The sequence below is a fragment of the Chrysochloris asiatica genome, unplaced genomic scaffold (assembly GCF_000296735.1).
Source record: "Chrysochloris asiatica unplaced genomic scaffold, ChrAsi1.0 scaffold00007, whole genome shotgun sequence".
NCBI lineage: Eukaryota > Metazoa > Chordata > Mammalia > Afrosoricida > Chrysochloridae > Chrysochloris > Chrysochloris asiatica.
Window position 1 is genome coordinate 10,654,516 of NW_006408525.1, and position 19,484 is coordinate 10,673,999.

The 19,484-nt window shown below is 38.2% G+C and overlaps 1 protein-coding gene across 1 annotated transcript in view; it reads left to right on the forward strand.

The window, feature by feature from the left end:
* Positions 1-730: 730 nt before the first annotated feature.
* The window catches only part of HSF5 (heat shock transcription factor family member 5), an 85,765-nt gene continuing 67,011 nt past the window's right edge, over positions 731-19,484 (forward strand). The window contains exons 1-2 of the mRNA XM_006832389.1: positions 731-1,349; positions 6,317-6,691. Coding sequence (XP_006832452.1) covers positions 731-1,349; positions 6,317-6,691 — 994 coding nt within the window. The remainder of the gene's footprint in view (positions 1,350-6,316; positions 6,692-19,484) is intronic.

Genomic DNA, 19,484 nt, shown 5'->3' on the forward strand with positions numbered 1-19,484 from the left:
GCTCACAGCGCCACACCAGGACTCCGAGAACATATATGTATACTTTATGAATTCTAGAAATATCCCCTATGCTAGTTGTGCTGAAATATGAGGTGGCTTCAAAAGATGCGTGAAAAAATTCCATTACTTTTTAATTCCATTTTTCCATCAACTTTGTGAAGCTCCCTCTTACACAAATTTTAGTCATCCACGGTGGGTAATTGGGCTTACTTGCAGAACTTTAATAAGAGTACATGTTGTTATTAAGCGACGTGTAGTGGGTTATGACTCTTAAGTGACCCTTTTAGGATTTCCAAAGAGCACCTGGTGGGTTCAAACCGTCTGCTGACCTGTGGCTAGGTGTCCACACCACATAGCGCCACACCAGAATTCCCAACCCCAAGACCTGCATCCCCTGGAAGAATGTGACTCCACCGTCCCCGTCCCACGTTGTTCCAGTGGGTGCCGTGGCCTGGCGGGGGCAGCCTGGACCCCGCAGGCCATCTGGGGCACTGGCTGCCCTGCCGCAGAGTGGGAGGGACGGCTTGTACCTCGTCCAGGCCGCGCGTCGAGAACTCGAGGCCCCATTGGCCCGGCTGGAAGGTGCGAAGGGGCTCGTGCGCCAACGGTTCCCTGGTCTGCGGGCGGCCAGGAGGGGGCAGGGCAAAGCGAAGGCCGGGGGTGGGGGGATCGAGAACGGGGTGGGAGAGCCAGGCTCGGTGGGGCGAGGCCCAGGGCCCCTGCAGGGGTGATGGAGGAGGCGCTGCTCTCCACCCCTATCAACCCCAATAACTTCCCTGCCAAGCTGTGGCGGTTGGTGAACAGCCCTCGTTACCGCTCTATCCGCTGGGACGGCCGCGGCGAGGGGTTGCTCATCGACCAGCCTCTCTTTGAGGCTGAGTTGTTGAGCCCGCCCGGGGCGGGAGCAGGCGGTACCACCGGGGGTGGTGGGACTGGTGGCGTCGGCACTGGGCCCGAGCCTGAGCTCTTCAAAACAACCAACTTCACCAGCTTCATCCGCCAGCTCAACCTCTATGGTTTCCGCAAGGTGGTGCTGGGAGGGCCTGGTGCGGCGGGACCTGGGCCCGGGCCTGGAGGCGGCGGGCCGGCGGGCGATGGGCCGCTCCACCACTTCCACAGCCCGCACTTCCGTCGCGACCAGCCACAGTTGCTGGTGCACCTCAAGAGGCTCACCAGCGCCAACAAGGCCAAGCTAGCAGCCGGCCTGGAGGTGCCCTGCCGCCCGCCCAACCGCTTCCAGAGGCTCCTCATCACGTCGGCCTCTGCCTCAGCTTCTACCTCCACTTCCCCGCTGCAGCACCAGGAGCCACCGCCCCCACCGTCTGCAGGGCCCCGGGCCGAGCCACACGGTGAGTCCCCTGCTGCCTGGGCCCTGCCGCCTGGGGCCACCTCCCAGCCCCCGTGGTAGGGCACATGGTGCCGAACCAGGAAGCATCTGACACTTGAAAGGGCCTGTTTCAAATATCCTCACCCTGGAGGTAGATGAAATTCACCGCGTCCAACATGTACTGTGTCCACTTTCCTCCAGGCTTCCCCATTTTGTGTCAAATCGCTTGACATCATTCTTACTAGAATCAGCTCTTGGTGCCAGTACGTCCTCTGGGCAAAATCTGTAAGCATTTAGACCCTCTACATCCAATAGTAGTCAAAATAATCCTCTGCTTTCTTTCTATTCTTCTTTGACCTCACACTGGTTCACAGTGATTTACCTACTTCTGAACAGCCATAGTCATTTACCATCTTGAGACCCAATCTCTGTCCACATGTAGCCCTTTGTTGAAGCAGAGCAGTTTCTCTGCAGGGGGAACCGTGTGGTGGTGACGGTCAAGCTAGAAGGACCAAACTCACAGCTGAGAAAACTTAACGTTTTTACCAACCAGGGAAAGGGGACAAGTTAAACAATGGGGCGTTTGCCCTTGAGGAAACATGCCACCTCCCACCTTTTGACACAGATGAGAAATCTTAGAAGTGTTATGACAATCTTATTTAACCTTCCAAGTAGTGTATCGAATGATAAGTACTCCTATACACCTTATATCAAAGCTATGTTTAGGAGATTGTTTACATGTTAAGTGAATTGACTTAACATGTTCTTCAATGTAACTGATCAGTTTCATGCCTATCTAAGGTGTCACCACTGGGCAAATAAAAATCAAAATGATTAATTTCCTTTATAGCTGTCAAATTTTATTTAAAAAGAATCTTGGGACGCTCATTCACACTTACAAAATTTAACCATTAGCTATACTTTTTTTTTTTTATCATTGGCTATACCTTTTGGTATTAAAAAAACTATGTATAAATCTGTGTTTGCTAAAAATTCAAAACTCTGTGATGGTTAATTCTTTTATAAACTTGATTTCTGATGCTCTTCCCCTCTTCCAGGAGGGCGAGGATGGCAATATTCCCCTTCCCTAAGAAGTTCCATGACATGGATATAGTAATGAGATTTCAATCTTTACCTTCAACTAGAAGAGTGAATAGAAACCTTTTTTAGCATGCTAATATGGATTTAACATAAGAAACTATGAGTTTTTCTTGAGTTATTTTCAAATAAAAGTAAAACTATATTGACTTTAACCTTAGGCTCAGGGTTATGAATGAGACATTATTGTCTTCATTTGGAATTTAGAAGATAAGGGATGAGGTTGTAAGTCTGTGGAGTTTAGAAGATAAGCAGCTAGGTTAGAGTTCTAGTAACTAGTTGGAAAAACAGCAGTGGCATAAGAATGTTCTAAAGGAGTTCTAAAGGAATATTAAGCCACTTCCATGTTATAGCTATTGCTTTTGGTGAGGAAATCCAGTGGGGTAGGGCTAGAGAGACAGTAACATAACATACTTTTGCCAGAATCTCTAACATGGATTTTTCCCCCTAGGTTGTATATCTGGTGGGCATAAGGAGAAAAGACTGGAAAATGTGTTCTCAGCTGGCACTGGGAAAAGTGGGATGACCACTTTAAGCAAACAAACATACATGCATAGACATACAAACATTACAATCAACTCTATTTCCCTTTTTTCCCCTCTTAATTTTTTCCTTATCATAAACCCAGTTATATTATATTCTACAATAAGTTTTAATTGTAGAAATATAGGGACTATCTGGAGCTAATTTTCTTAATTTATAGTTCACCTGATCAACATTTTAATGACTATTACATTTTTAAAAATTTAATTTGCACTTCTTCAGTCAGGTAATGTATCACTACATATATATATGGCTGTGTGCTATATATCTCTCTATATATAATCTACATTACTGTAGTTTTTATCTATTTCTGTCTTTTACTGTTCTGCCTGTCATTTGTACAGAAGGTATGGGTTCTCTACACTATCAGCTTGGTTCCCTAGGGAATTATGTTACTAGCTCAGGTGGAATGTAATTCTGTGGTCAGTTTAAGAATATTGGCACAACTTTGTTCTGTTATCATTCCCTGTTCAAAGTCCTGGTGTTTCTGTTTTTCTTCAACCAGTATTTATTCAACTCAAATTTTAACTTGTTATATGCCTGACTACACTGGGGCTACTTAGTCTACATTTTATTTTCTGTTTGACTATTTTCCATTGGAACCTGTTTTAGATCTCAGTTCTCATTTTTAGATCCACTGGGTCAACTGTCCTGTTTATCTTCCAAGGAATATGTTTGATAAGATATATAAGGATAACATCATGTTTTCCCTTTTTGTGTTTTTCCACTTTTGCGATTTTGTCTTTATTGGCAGCTTTCTTTTAATACATTTGTAAAGACTTCCTAAACTAAGTAACAAGTCTGAGCATGAGGTAATATACTTTTGGTTATACTAAGCTCTTAAGAGGCCAATTTTGGGATTCTTTCCTAGCAATTGATTGGCTCAGACTCACATACAAGTAATAGGATCTTTAAGAACAGAAATTCATCTTTTCTTTCCAGAATTCTGGTTTCACACTTTACCTAATATATTATAATGATGTACAAAAGACATGCAACTCAGAGTAGACCCCTATGAGGTAGCTCTTAGCAGAAGAATAAGTAAGAGCAAGAATTCTTTATTTTCAGAAACAAAGGGACATCATTCTCTTCCTGACAGGGCTTGAATGTTAACAGCATCTAAAATATTGTAATAATTGGCTCAGCTTAATTATGATAACTATAATTGTCATAATTATTGAAACAGAATTTATATTTTAATTGAGCTCTAACCGGGAATTTGAGAAGTCAATATAAAGAATTTTTTAGTTAGCTGCTTAAGTTTCACAGTCTGAAAATTTATCAACCAACAACTTATCCTTAAAGGAGAGAGAAGGATTCATTAGCTATTGCTCACTGTAGGCAATATGTGGTGTTGATATGTGAACTTCCAAGGAAAAATCCAGTGAGTAGCTTTGGACACTCAGAAACACATGTCCTGAAGAGTTAAAATAGTTTCTTTAGGTCTTGAAACAAAGGATTGTGATCATTTGAATTGTGAGTTCAGAGTGTATGTATAAATAGAGTTGTTGCTAGTGAAGTAACATAAAAACCACTTTTGTACATTTTATAGGGATAAAAGGAAAAGTAGCTTGAGGAGGTATTTCATTTTAATGAGTCACTGTTTTGAACTAGGATTTTTTTTTTCTCATTAGATTTAAAGCTCTTGATTTCTAGGGCTTCGGAGGTATATATATGGATGTGTTTTTTATTTTGGGAAGGTATTAGTACTTTATTCTTTAAAGGAAATTTAAAAAATAGCAATAGAATGGGAGATGTGGAACATGTTGAATGGGTTAACAATCTAAATATTTGAAAAAGTACATAAATATATTGAGTGCCATCTTTCAACATGTAGTATAATACCTGAGTAGTAGATAAGTGTATTCCTTCCATCTTACAGATTAGCTTAATACAATTTTATAGATTAGTTTAATAAGAAAATTGAAAAGAATTTGTGAACGACATAATTTAATATGTAACTTTCTCCATAGGAATAAATTAGATTGGTTTGGATGATGTTTAAGAATCACACTTTATAAAATAAGTTCAGGCTGCTACATTTATATTTTCCTCATTATATAGTATTGTCTTTTCTCCTTATCTTCCCTTTTTATTTCCTTCTACCTTGCAGGACTGGGCAGTGTTTTGTTCTATTGTATATAGGGTCACTATGAGTTGGAACTGACTCGACAGCACCTAACAACAACTAACCTTGCTAGATAAGAGAAAACAAATATCAGAATCTCTGGGCCTGGGTATGTGGATTTTCGACAAACTCTTTTGGCAATTCAGATGTAAACCAGTATTTTGAGAACCATTGATAACTGGTATGGACATTATTACAGATACTCTTAGATAAACTAAAAGACCTTGAAAACGGACTGATAAAGCAATAAAGAAGAAAACCAACTCAAAGGTGTCAAGCCTGACTTTTCTGTAAAGATTATAATTTTTCTAAAAATTGAAAGAAAGCAACTTATTTTTGGTTTCTAACTCTGATTTGTTCTATACTTATTTTATGTATAGAGTTCAGTGCTTATTTTCATTTTTGCTATTAATGTTCCTAAATGGTGTGAAACACTGAATAGAGTTTCTAAAACTTTTAGGGAACCTTGTTGTTGTTGTTGTTGTTAAGTGCTATGTTGTCGGTTCCGACTCATAGCGACCCTGCACAGGGTTTCCGAGGCTATAAATCTTTACGGGAGCAGAAAGCCTCATCTTTCTCCCACGGAACCACTGGTAGTTTCGAACTGCTGACTTTGCGGTTCACAGCCCGATTCGTAACCACTACGCTACCAGGGAACCTTAAAACTCAAAAAACCCAAACCCACTGCCATCAAGTTGATTCCAAATCATAGTGACCATGTGGGGCAGTGTTGAACTGTCCATAGGACTTCCAAGACTGTGAATTGTTATGGATGCAGACTGCCACATCTTTCTCCTGCTTAGTAGCTGGTAGGTTCAAACTGCTAACCTATTGGTTAGCAACTGATTGCTTTAACCACTGAGCCTATCTTGGTGGTGATGTATTGTGGAGTTGGTTCCAACTGAGGTAAAAGGTAAGATGGCTAAATCATCTGTTAGTTAAGTGATTTTTAATATTAAATGTTTGATTTAAAAATGGATGTTAGAGTTTGGCCACTTTGTCTCTTATGGCAGGCACATTGAAAATCAAAGAATTAAAGTTGATTTCCTTATTTTGCCAGTAAATAAAATGTCATATTCTGGATTCTGACTAAAAAGTTGTGTTAAAAATGGCTGACAACTTACTGCTGCATGAAGAAATGTGCATTTCCTGACCTTTGGTTTACTATGTCTGGAGGCATAATGTGAAATTAGTTAATGTTCTCTTCCTCTTTTATGCAGGACCAATGGCTGTAGGACAATTTCACCGGTCATTCCGGCGAGATAGTTTGTCTCCTTACTCCTACGTATCAACTTCATCCCACAACCACAGTACTTTCCCTCTGAAAGGTTTAGATCGGACCCCGATTCCTCCTAGAACATGGCAGAACTCCCTTGGAATGCACCCAGGACAAGTGGAGACGTCTCCCACTTTTTCAGATAAAGGGGTTCCATTTCCTGTACTGCAGAGATTTCCAACTGAGGTTACCTACACGCTCCAGCCCAGCGCCACGTCAGTACATGTTCAGCAAGGTCCTCAAACAATCGTCAGCTCCTCCCAAAAATATAGTAACTACACACCCTCAGCACAGTACTCCCAAGCCTACTATCCAACAGGTATGAGAAATTCAAGTTAAGTGGCTTATATTTATTAAGTTACCTTTCTATAGTTATATTTATATGTTAAATGTGTTTAATCTCTGTATGCTCAAACACAGATAGGGATATATACCTAAGAAATGTTAAAAGTTTTCACAACAAAACCACTATAAATAAAGTTTCATTGTATTCTCAAAGATGGTGACAATTCTGTTGATGCATAAAGATGTGTATTTTTAATGAAGCTTTTATATCCTCAAAATGTGTCCTGGGGTGAAACTAAGATGTAGTACACTGGAACCTTGCTATAATTATGCCCTTGGTGCAGCTGGATTATTTTATAGGTAAAATTACCTTATAATAATTCATTTTACTATTTTAATAATGAAGTTTAATAAAAACCTATTTCTCCATTTTCAGTAAAAGTGTGATGGTGGGGGCTAACAATGGAGTAGTATTAATCCCAGCCAACTAAGAACTGGGGAGTAGCAGAGTGGAGAACCTACCATGCCAATTGGCTGAAGATCATCCAAGGACATTGAGGATGTATTGTAGATCCCTAGTCACTACCTGGGAATCCTTATGATAGTTACCCACTGTTTAGCTTCTTGGGGAGAAAAGATCTTTTTTTTTTTTTATAACTTTTGGCAAGAAAATAGTTTGTTGGTTCCATTCAAATGTATTTTCTATTTTGCAGAAACACCATAGCAAAGGTGTACGTTTCTTGATATAATATACTTTACACGGGGTGATGAAATGGGGCATTACATATCTAGGTGGAGTCTTTTAGAAAAGACCAGAAAGAGAAGAAAGGGGCATTCCTTTGTCCTATGAATTAAGAATCTAGGGCCATTAGTTTTCTCAGATATATGGATCTGCAAATAGGCTCTAGTGTTTTTTGTTGGATCATTTTGCCTAAGCATGACTAAACTAACAACTAACATTAAGTGGAAGGAATATAAATTAGATATGACAATGAAATAATTTGTTGCTTTTTAAGAGTAATAAATCTGGTGACTTTTATATTTGTAATCACACTCACTTCTTTATAGCTGTAACATCCAAGCATATTCTTTCACTATTAGATCATTGCATTCTACCTAAATATAACAGTAAAGATGACTTCTTTATTTTTCCTAAAATGTTTAATGACACTAAAGTAATAAAACCAGGGTGTAAACTACGTTGGGATTTACAGATTTTTAGACCTGCTGCTCTTTTGGTCAATAGAGTTGAGAATTATGGTAAAGAAGGGGGGAATTATATGGAGTAATAATGATTTAGCATTTTTACCATTTGCCTGTTAGAAAAAACAAAATATTTTAAAAATCACCTTATATAGAAAAACGTTGAGTTGTAATATTTTTTCAGTTTTCAGATACTTATAAAAAATAAAAATAATTTACTGTCTTTTGAAATAGAAGGTGACTAATTTAATATTTATAAATACTATGGAGTCCTGGTGTGGCACTGTAGGATAAGCACTGGAATGTTAACCATGAGGTTGGCGGTTCAAACCCACCAGCCTCTCCTCTGAAACTCTGTACAGAGTCGTTATGAGTTGGAAGTGACTCAACAGCACTTAACAACAACAACAAATACATATATATACATAAATATACCTATGTATGAATTCCTGGAATGGCACTATAAGAGAAACACTAGACTGCAAGGTCAGTTTGAATCACAAGGTCAGTGGTTCAAACTCACCAGCCATTCATCAGAAACCCTATACAGGGTCACTATGAGTTGGAACCAACTTGACAGGACTTACAGCAACAGCAATAATACCTATATATAGCAAAAAATTGGGCTGTATTTTTACTACTGGGGAGTTTAACCCAATTTTTATTAAATAAATGAGACATTGCTATGTGGTATGGGGCTATCGGATAAGCACTGTACTGCTAACTTCAAGGTTGGCAATTCAAACTCACCAGTTGCTCCTCATTAGCCCTGTACTCAGTTGCTATGAGTTGGAATTAACTGGACAGCACTTAACAGTAATCAAAATTGTAATTTTGGGAATCTCTGTCTTTCTTACACTTGCTTCACATTTTTTAGCCCATCCACTGGATAATTCTTCTACCTGCTCTCCTTTTACCAATAAATGTTTCTCTTTCCTTTTCTAACCCCTATTCTATTCACCTCATCAAACTACTAAAGACTCATAGCTTTTGAGAGGACTGTAGCAGGGAGCTCTGGTAGTGTAGTGCTTATGAGTTAGGCTGCTAACCTCAAGATCAGCAATTCAAAATGACCAGCTGTTCTGTAGGAGAAAGATGAGGCTTTTTGTTTCCATAAAGATTTACAGCCTTGGAAACCCTATTCAGGGTCACTATGAGTCAGAACTGACTCCACAGCACATCACCACCTCCACCATAACAGGGAGATGGAAAAATGATCTTCCACTTTGGAAGTTTAGAGATACTTTCCTATGGAAATTTTAGATATGATGGTTAGATTTTATGTGGTTGTTAGTCCTATATTTAAGGTTGTTGTAGTTAAGTGCTTGCTGTTGAGTCAGTTCTAACTTATAGAGACCCTGTATGAGGTTTCTGAGGAGTGGCTAATAAGTTTGAACCCCTGACCTTGCAGTTCAAACTAACCTCATAGTCCAGTGTATTAACTTGCAGTACCATACCAGGACTCCATACTTAAGGTCCAGATGTCTATAGTCTGGTAGAATCCAAACCAGCCTGTATGATGTTTTTATGGGAAAATATATTCCAAGTTCAAAACCCTTTTAGGAACACCTAGTTATTAATTTTATGAGAACCACTTATACACTGGGACTTCAAAAGTTATGTGAAGAATTTCCATTATCTTTTCATTTAAAATTTCCACAAAAATTTTAAAGTCCCTTTGTATATATTATTTACCAAAAACCACTACTAGTAATATTATTCAGTCTAAAAATATTTACTATTTGTTAAGGAGCTCTGGTAGCATAGTGGTTACGAATCGGGCTGCGAACTGCAAGGTCAGCAGTTCGAAACTACCAGCTGTTCCATGGGAGAAAGATGAGGCTTTCTGCTCCTGTAAAGATTTACAGCCTCGGAAACCCTGTTCGGGATCACTATGGGTCAGAACTGACTCAACGGCACTTAACAACAACAAAGTATCTTAGTTTCAGACATACTATTTTAAAATATTATATATTAACTTCAATATGAATTTATAAACTGGAAATTGTTTCCAAGCATTCAAGCTGAGAACTAGGAAGGAGGCATCAAAAAGAACAAATAAATGCTACTGATATGATAATAATGGTACAAACTAAAGAAGCCAAACCTACTGCCTTCAAGTGGTTTGGCTTTTTTCTCATAGCGACCCTGCTGCCCCATAAGGTTTCCAAGGTTCCTGTAGATCTTTACAGAAGAAAACTATCACATCTTTCTTCTGCAAAGCAGGTGGTGAGTTCACACTGCCAACCTTAATAATGAAGTGCTTGACCACTATGTCACCTCGGCTCCTTGATAGTGTACAGTGTTCTTGATTTGGGTGTTGTTTTTTTTCTGTCTTCTTTAACAGGAATATGACTATGAAGTTTCTGAGATTATGAGAATGTGAAACCTCATGAGGACCTCTGATACCTAGAGTAGTTTTATGACAAATGTAGGCAAAATTACTAAAGTACTATGTAAACGAAAAATTGTATTGTTAAATATAAAAGTTCTCCATTGGAAAAGAAAGTGTCATGAAACTACTGAGCTAGTACTTAATCCTCCTATAGCCTGGATGAAGGAAACAAAAATTAGTGGGCAGTTTAGCCCGTATTTGTTGTTACATGCCATCAAGTTGGCTCTGACTCAGTGACTCTGTATAGGGTTTCTGAGGAATGGCTGGTAGGTTTGAACCGCTGATCTTGTGGTTAGCAGTCCAGTGCTTATCCAACCACACCAGGATTCCAATATTTAGTGAGTGCTTATAAGGAGTACTATAAATGACTTTCCTGAAATTAAATAGAATCTCAGCGGCAAGATAATGAATCCTTCTTTAAGTCATAAGTGAAAGAAAAATTTTAGAATAATGGTCATATTTGAACCCTCTCAAAATAAGCTATATGACTAAAAGTTTGGATCAAACTTTAATGAGAAAAAACTTTTAACGTCATTAAAAAATTAGTTGTATTAAAATAAACTTTGATTTGATCTTCAGATAGTATAACCTGTACATTTTGAATTTTGTGATATTTCATAAATGATTAATTTTTCTAGTAAATCCAAACACTGAGACTAAAAACTGTCATCAGACTTATTCATAAAATGACTCATTGGAATCATTTTTTAATTTGTTGCTTCTCCTTTGAAGCATCAGTTTTTCTTGCCAGGTTCATTTTCATTTTTTTCCATTCTTATCACTCCTCCCAAGACAGTATTGAAGAGCCACTATTAGTTGACTTTTTGTATTTTTGTCCTATCTAAAATCCAGGATTTTTTTTCTCTTATATTTTAACTGTGTATGTTAATTTAATTTTTCTTTTATTAAAACTATACTGTAGACTTTTTGGTATGCTCATCTTCTATTATATTTTTTAACATATGTACTAAACCTCATTTATTCACATTTATATAGAGAAAATGAAGAATTCCTGTATTAAGGAGTTGTTTTTCTTTGACTAATGTTAGCAATGGAGTCCTGGTGTGGCGCTGTGGGTTAATGCGCCAGACTACAAAGCTGTTTGAACTGCAGGGTCTGTGGTTCGAGCTCACCAGCTGCTCCTTGGGAACCCTATACAGGGTCACTGTGGGTTAGAATTGACTCGATACCATTTACAAACAGCAGCAATGTTAGCAACCACAGTGTTATTGTACTGAATTTTCTCAAAATCGACGTTGTCTTTTCCAAAAGGCTGGTAGTTTAAACCCACCAACTGGCGAAAGATGAAGCAGTCCACGTTCCTAAAGATTTACAGTCTCAGAAACCCTCATGAACAGCTCTACGTTGTCCTATAGGGTCGCTAAGAGTCAGAATCAACCTGATGGCAGTGGGCTTAGATTTTGGTTAGCTGTCTTTCATTTTATAGCCTACTGAATTCAACAAATACTTATAAAGAGTAAATATATATGTTCAGACATTGTTCTGAGTACTATCCAAATATTCATTTAATCTCCACAGTCATCTTATAAGATAGTAAGTTGTTGTTGTTAGGTACTGTTGAGTCAGTTTTGACTCATACTTCATTAGTATACTATTCTTATTTTACAGATCAGGAATCCAAGGCACAACTAGTAAGTTGTTGTTGTTATTAGGTGCCATCGAGTAGTACCGACTCATAGTGACCCTATGCACAACAGTACAAAACACTGCCCAATCCTAGGCCAACCTCCCAATTGTTGCTATGTTTAAGTACATTGATTGCTGCCACTGTACCAGTCCATCTCGTTGGGGATCTTCCTCTTTATCTCTGACCCTCCACTTTACCAAACATGATATCCTTCTCCAGTGAGTTGTCCCTCCTAACAATATGTCCGAAGTATAAAACGAAGTCTGGCCATCTTAGCTTCCAAGGAACACTCTGGCTGTACTTCTTATAACACAGATTTGTTTGTTCTTTTGGCAGTCCATGGTACTCTTACTCAAATGCAACAACTAGTAAGAGGCACAGGTGATTTGACAAGAGTTGGCTCTTTTGGCCACTTAGCTCCACTGTCTGCCTTTCATCCAAAGGAGGGTATTTGGTATGGTTTGTTTTTCTTTTGAGAGACTCTTCTGGGATAGCTCTTTCTTAGAGTTAGCTATTACCAGATAGTGTAGATAACAGAGATTGATGGAAGGATCGTCCTCTTATGATAGTGATTAGCCACTGACCCAGCCCAAGCAGAGAAAACATGAGCCAACTAATAGAGTGGGAACTTCAGTGTGGGGGCTTTGAGGAATGGAGCTACTTATATACATCCTTTTATGACCCCATACCTAGCACAGTCCTTGAGTGTCATGGACCTTTCTTGTTGTTGTTGTTAAGTGCCATCAAATCAGTTCCAACTCATAGCCACTCTGTATAGGGTTTCCGAGGAGTGGCTAGTGAGTTTGCACTGACCTTGTGGTCCAGTGCTTTATCCCACAGTGCCACACTAGGACTCCAGTGGACCTTTAGTAAATCATTTATTGATTGGAATCAACAAATTGTAGTTCCAACTGCAGTCAATCATCTAATGTGACTTCCAGTGGATTATTTCACATCACTGAGTCTGTTTCCCTTTCTGTAAAGTGGGGATGATCATTTCAGTCAGGGATTAAATGAGTTAATGTATGTCTGTGTTATTATATGCTGTTGAGTGGGTTCTGAATCATTATGAGCCTATATAGGGTTTCTCAGAGTGGCTGGCTGGTTTCAACTGCCAACATATACGTTGCTTACTTTATAGCACCACACCAGGTAGCAATGTCTAATTTGTGTATTAAAAATTGGATTAAACCCCCCAGTAATAAAAATACAGCCCACTTTTTTTTTCTCTCTGTAGGTGTGTCTCAATATATCTCTATTTGTCAGTTGTTGTTTTTAAGTGCCATTGAGTCTGTTCCAACTTTGTATAGGGTTTCCAAGGAACAGCTGGTGAGTTAGAACTTCTGACCTTGCAATTCACACTGACCTTGTGGTCCAGTGCATTATCCTACTGTGCCACACCAGAACTCCCTATATGTAAATAGTCTTTGTAAAATTTACATGTAAAGGATAAAATGTTCTAATAACTGTTTTTGAAATGAGCCTAAATACTGACCTAAAATACTGATATTTTAAAAACTGTTTTTGAAATGAGCCTAAATATGGTTTATTGGAAGATAGTCTTTCCCCAAGGTACACATATATTTTTATTGAAAAGTGTATATCCTATTACTAAATTTTTTTTCTGAATTGACCCTTGAACTTATCATTGTTTTAAAGTACATTTACATTCTAGAGGTTTGATCTTTAGGCTTCCAGCCCATATATAATGTAGAAAAACAAAGATAGTATCTGCAGTTCTAAGTGCTCTTTGGTGCTGTTACTGTTGTTCTTAGGTACTTTTCTCTAAAGAGGTTTGATTTTTGTTGTTAGGGAAAAGAAGGACTTGGAAAGAGATATACCAGGAAGTTCTCTGCCTGTCAGAAGAAACAAAATAAAGGCACAGTTATATTTGCCATATCATAAATGAAGAGATGTTGGGGTCTTAGTTGCTAGAGTAACTTATCTTGAAATTAAAGGTACTGTTAGGATGTTTTCCCTTAGGGAGCCCTTTGTATTACTGGCATTTTCTCACTGTTAGCACCACACTATTCTGGAAGAAATTCAAATTTAAAACAGCCTAATTACCACCATAGGATAAAGTATATGAACTTACTTGCCTAACATATAGTGGGAATGACAATTTTTACATTTAAACTTGACTTTTAAGTAATACCTGGCTTTTAAATTATTAAATTTGTGGTTATTCTTCAGACTGTACACCAAATCAATCATTTCTCTATGTACAATTAATTACAGCCTTCTAGTTGTGCAACTGTTTTCACGCTCCTTTTCCTAATTGTTCTTCCCCCATTAACATCAAACTCAGTGGCCCTTAAGTTTCCTATCTAATTTTTAGAGTTGTTTTTGTCTCTTTGATCATATATAGATTGTTCTTAAAAGAGCTTAAATGTTTAACTCAAGGCAGATTTGTTGTGCTTTACTGCTGCTTCTATGGGTGTTGATTATGGATCCAAGCAAAATGAAATCCTTGACAACATAGATATTTTCTCCATTTGTCTATTGCCTGTTGGGCCAGTTGTGAGGATTTTTGTTTTCTTTATGTTCAGGTGTAATCCATACTGAAGTCTTTGATCTTCATCAATAAGTGCTTCAAGTCTTTGCTTTCATCAAGCAAGATCGTTTGTTTTGCATACCACAGACTGCTAATGGGTCTCATCCTGATGTAACATTCTTCATATAGTCCAGCTTCTCTGATTATATGCTCAGCATACCGATTGAATAAATGTGGTAAAAAGATATAACCCTGACACACACCTTTCCTGATTTTAAACCAGGCAGCATCCCCATGTTCTGTTCCATCAGCTGCCTCTTGGTCTGTTTATAGGTTCTGCATGAGCACAATGAAGTAGTCTGGAATTTCCATTCTTTTCAATGTTATTAATGATTTTTATGATTCACATAGTTAAATGCCTTTACATAGTCAATAAAACACAGGTAAACATCTTTCTGATATTCTTGATTTTCAGCCAAGATCCCTCTGACATCAGCAGTGATGTTCTTCATTCCACATCTTTGGAATCCAGCTTGGATTTTTGGCAGTTTCCTGTTGATGTATTGCTGTAACCTTTTTTGAATTTGTTGCTGTTGTTAGGGCCATAAAGTTGATTCCTTTTGTAACAACTCTGTATGGGGTTTCTGAGGCTGTGAATCTTTGCAGGAGCAGCTAGTGGGCTTGAACCATTGACCCTGTGGTTTGCAGTCCAGTGCTTATCTTACTCACAGTGTGACATTAATGACAGCATTAAATTGCTGCATTCTGTTTGATTATCTGTTTTTGGAATGGTAACAGATATGAAATTTTTACAGTTGCTTGGCCAGGTAACTGCCTCCCAAATTTCTTGGCAGAGTAGAGTGAGCGCCTACAGTGCTGCATTCATTTGTTGAAATCTATCAATTGGTATTCTTGTGGTTCTGCGGGTTAATGTACTAGACTACAAAGTTGGTTTGAACTGCAAGGTCAGCGGTTCAAGCTTACCAGCCACTCCTTGGAAACCCTATACAGGATAGCTGCGGGTTGGAATTTACTCGACGGCACTAAACAACAACAGCGACCATAGAGCCTGGTTTTTTACAGATGCCTACAGTTTAGCTTGGGCTTCTTCCTGAAGTGACCATAGGTTCTTGACTGATTTTATGCTTCCTCCTAAAATGGTTGAAAATAGATCAAATTTTTTTGGTACAGTGACTTTGTATACCTTTCATTTTTTGATGCTTTGTGCATCATTCAGTATTTTGCCATTAGAATCCTTCAATATTACAACTCAAGGCTTGAATTTTTTCTTCACTTCTTTCAGTTTGAGGAATGCTGAACATGTTCTTCTCTTCTGGATTTCTAAATCAAGATTTTTGCACATTGCATTCTAATACGTTGTCTTCTTGAGCCAACTCTTCTACTTTAAAATTTTTTCCTTCCACTTTAGTTACTCTTTTTTTTTCAAGAGGAAGTTTCAAAATATCTTCTGACATCCATTTTGGGCCTTTCTTTCTTTTGTCTTTTTCATTACCTTTTGTTCTCTTCATGTAGTGGTGGTGGTGTGCCGTGGAGTCAGTTCTGACTCAAAGTGACCCTGGAAAGGGTTTCCGAGACTGTAAATTTTATGGAAGCAGAAAACCTCATCTTTCTCCTGAGGAACAACTGGTAGTTTTGAACTGCCAACCTTGTAGTTAGCAGCCTAACTTGTAACCACTTTGCTACCAGAGAGTGCCTTTTGCTTTACGTATAATATCCTTAATGTCATCACACAGTTCCTCTGGTCTTCACTCATCAGTGTTCAGTGTATCAAGTCTGTTCTTAATTGGATTGTTCCTAAATTCAGGTGGAATATACTCAAGGGTGCATTTGGCTCTTGTGGACTTGTTTTAATTTTCTTCGGCTTCACCTTGAACTTGCATATAAGCAATCAATATTCTGCTTCACAATCAGCCCTGGCCTTGTTTTGACTGATGATGTTGAATTTATCTATAGTCTGTTTCCACAGATGTAGTTCATTTGATTCTTTTGTATTTCATCTGATGAGGTCTACATGTGTAGTCTTCATTTACATTGTTGAAAAAGGTATTTGGAATGAGTAAGCCATTGTTCTTGAAAAATGTTACCATGCCATCGCTGGTGTTATTTCTATCACCAAGGCCTTATTTTCCAACTAATGATCCATCTTTTTGTTTCCAACTTTTGCATTCCAATCATCAGTAACTATCAATGCATGTCTGATTAATTTCAGATTGCAGAAGTTGATACAAATTTTCAATTTCTTCATCTTTGGCATTAGTAGTTGGTGTGTACATTTGAATAATAGTTGTATTAACTGGTCTTCCAGGTAGATATATGACTATTATATCACTGGTAGCATTTTACTTCAGGATAGAGCTTAACATGTTCTTTTTGACTATGAATATGATGCTATTCTGTGTCATTCCTGGAGTAGTAGACCATATGATTGTCTGATTCAAATGGCCAATCTCAGTCCACTTTAGCGTAGTAATGCCTAGGTTACTGATTTTCATGCATTCCACTTAATTGTTGCCAACTTCCAATTTTTCTAGACTTGTATTTCATAAATTCCATGTTCTGGTTATTAATGGATGTTTGCAGTTGTTCCTTCTCATTTTAAGTGTGTCACATCAGTAAATGAAGGTTCTGAAAGCTTTGCTCCATCCACATCTTCAGGGTTGTCTCTACTTTGAGGAGGCAGCACTTCCTCAATCTGAGAGGCTCATCTTCTGGCACTATATTAGACAACGTTCTGCTGTTATTCATAAGACTTTCAGTTGTAAGTTTTTTCCTAAGTAAATCTCTAGGTCCTCCTTCCTTCTCTGTCTTAGTCTGGAAGCTCTACTATAACCTATCAACATGGGTGACCCTGCTGGCATTTGAATACCAGTGGTATACCTTCTAGCATCATAATAATATACAACCCAACACAATAAGACAAACTGACAGATGGACTAACTTCTTTTATTGATGTAATTGTAATAAAACACACACTGCTTTTAATGATACTCTGGTGAGATGAAAGCTACAACTACTGACAGAGTCTTTTTTACTACTTAGTTGGAGTCCTGGTGTGGCGCTTTGGGTTATGTGCTGAACTGCAAAGTCGTTTGAGCCACACAATTGATGGTTCAAGGTTACCAGTTACTCCTTGGAAACCCTATCAGAGTTGCTATGGGTCGGAACCAACTCGATGGCACTTAACAACAGCAGTTGTTAGGTTTTAAGAATAATTCAGGAGAAGAGCACGAGCAGAAAGTGGGACCCTATCCAGAGACGCAGCGACACCAGAGATGGAGACAAAGATGAGAGCATGGAGAGAGAGAGCAGCTGAGGACTCTAGACTCAGAGAATGAGAAAGGCTGTGTGCTGGCAGCCAGGTGCTGGTGGCCAGAAGGCAGGCTTACAGAATGTGTCCTCTGGTTGTTTAAATGATTATATATTCTTGAGTTATTTTGTGTCCATCCCCCAAAAACAACAACAGAGGGAATAGAAGCAAATACTGTTGATTGATTATGCACACAGGAGATTGTAGTCATTGCAATGAAATGATGAGTGTAAAACTGATGTTCCCCCATGTAAACAAATCACTAGGTTCACAATAAAAACTTTTAAAAAAGAAATCAAGGGATGTTTTGGTTTAAGGTTTAAAGGTTATCTCAGGGAAATAGTTTCAGGGGTGCATCTATCCTCCATGGCTTTTGAAAGTCTAGAGTCCATGAAAATTGAATGATCTATTTCACATTTCCCCCCTTTTGATCAATACCTGGCCCTTTTGGTTTTTTTGCTCTTTTTTTCTTACTAGAATTATTTTTTAAAGGAGATGTGATCAACTCATGTAGTTATATCTGAGATAGAATTCTGTCCATTATTTCGAGTTTTTCCTTCTACATGCAACTTGATACCTTATGTGGACATTGCCTTCAGGGGCAGATAAATGTGTCCTGAGTTATAAGGATAAATTCAATTTTATTTACATGTTAGTGCTTTTGCATTGTTTTCATAATACACACTAATACTAATGGACTGCTAACTAAAAGGTTGGTGGTACAAACCTACAAACTGCTTCTCAGAAACACTAGACAGGGTAACTGTGAGTCAGAACCAACTTTATGACTCTTGACAACAACAGCAAAAACAGTTATATTTCTATAGCCAGGTTTTTGTATTCAGTAAATTTATGAGACTTACCATTGTAAATTTACCTTGCTTTGCTCTATTTTGTTGACTATACAAAAGTAGGACTGAAGTAGTAAGGAAATACTTACTCAGGAATCTTTTTTGGATTATAATCTAGTCATGTCTTTTTCTCCATAGAAGCACCTTTCTACTTTACATCTGATCCTGGACATTTTAAAGGACATTCACTATTTTGTATTTCCTTAGCTACCAAATCTGCTATCAACTATATATTAATATATCCCATCCTATGTTATATATTAACATTTCCATACTAGAATTAGTTTCATGATTTCTCAAGGAGCTTCATTTTAAAGTACATTTGACGACTCTTCAAAATGTGTAACCAGTGACACCAGAATACAGCAATAACAAAAATGAAGCTGACACCTTTTATTTTATTTATTAATTATTTTTGGTAAGGAAACACTGCTTGTATGGCTCCCTGACAGGAAGAAAACTATAGCTCCTGTCTGAGTCTTTCCTACCAGCAGAGGACTAGGTTTGACTGAACTAAGGTTATGATTTCCTTAGCTATTAATATAAAAATCAGTTGCCAGTGAATTGATTCTGACTCATGGCAAACCCATGTAAGTCAGAGTAAACTGTGCTCCATAGTGTACCTGTTGTTTTGCTTTTTTAAAAGGTGTTTATTGTGGATTGAGTGAAAGTTTACAGGGCAGATCATCAGTTTTACATTCAACAAATCATACACCTTGTTTCATTACAATTATTATAATCAATTCCCTCCTTGTACCATCATCGGTTAACAGTATTTCTCTCTATTCACTTTAGCTCTTTTTTTTTTTAAACACTTTGTTGTTGTTGTTGTCAGGTGCCATCAAGTCGGAACCGACTCATAGCGACTCCATGCACAGCAGAACGAAACAATGTTCGATCCTGGGCCA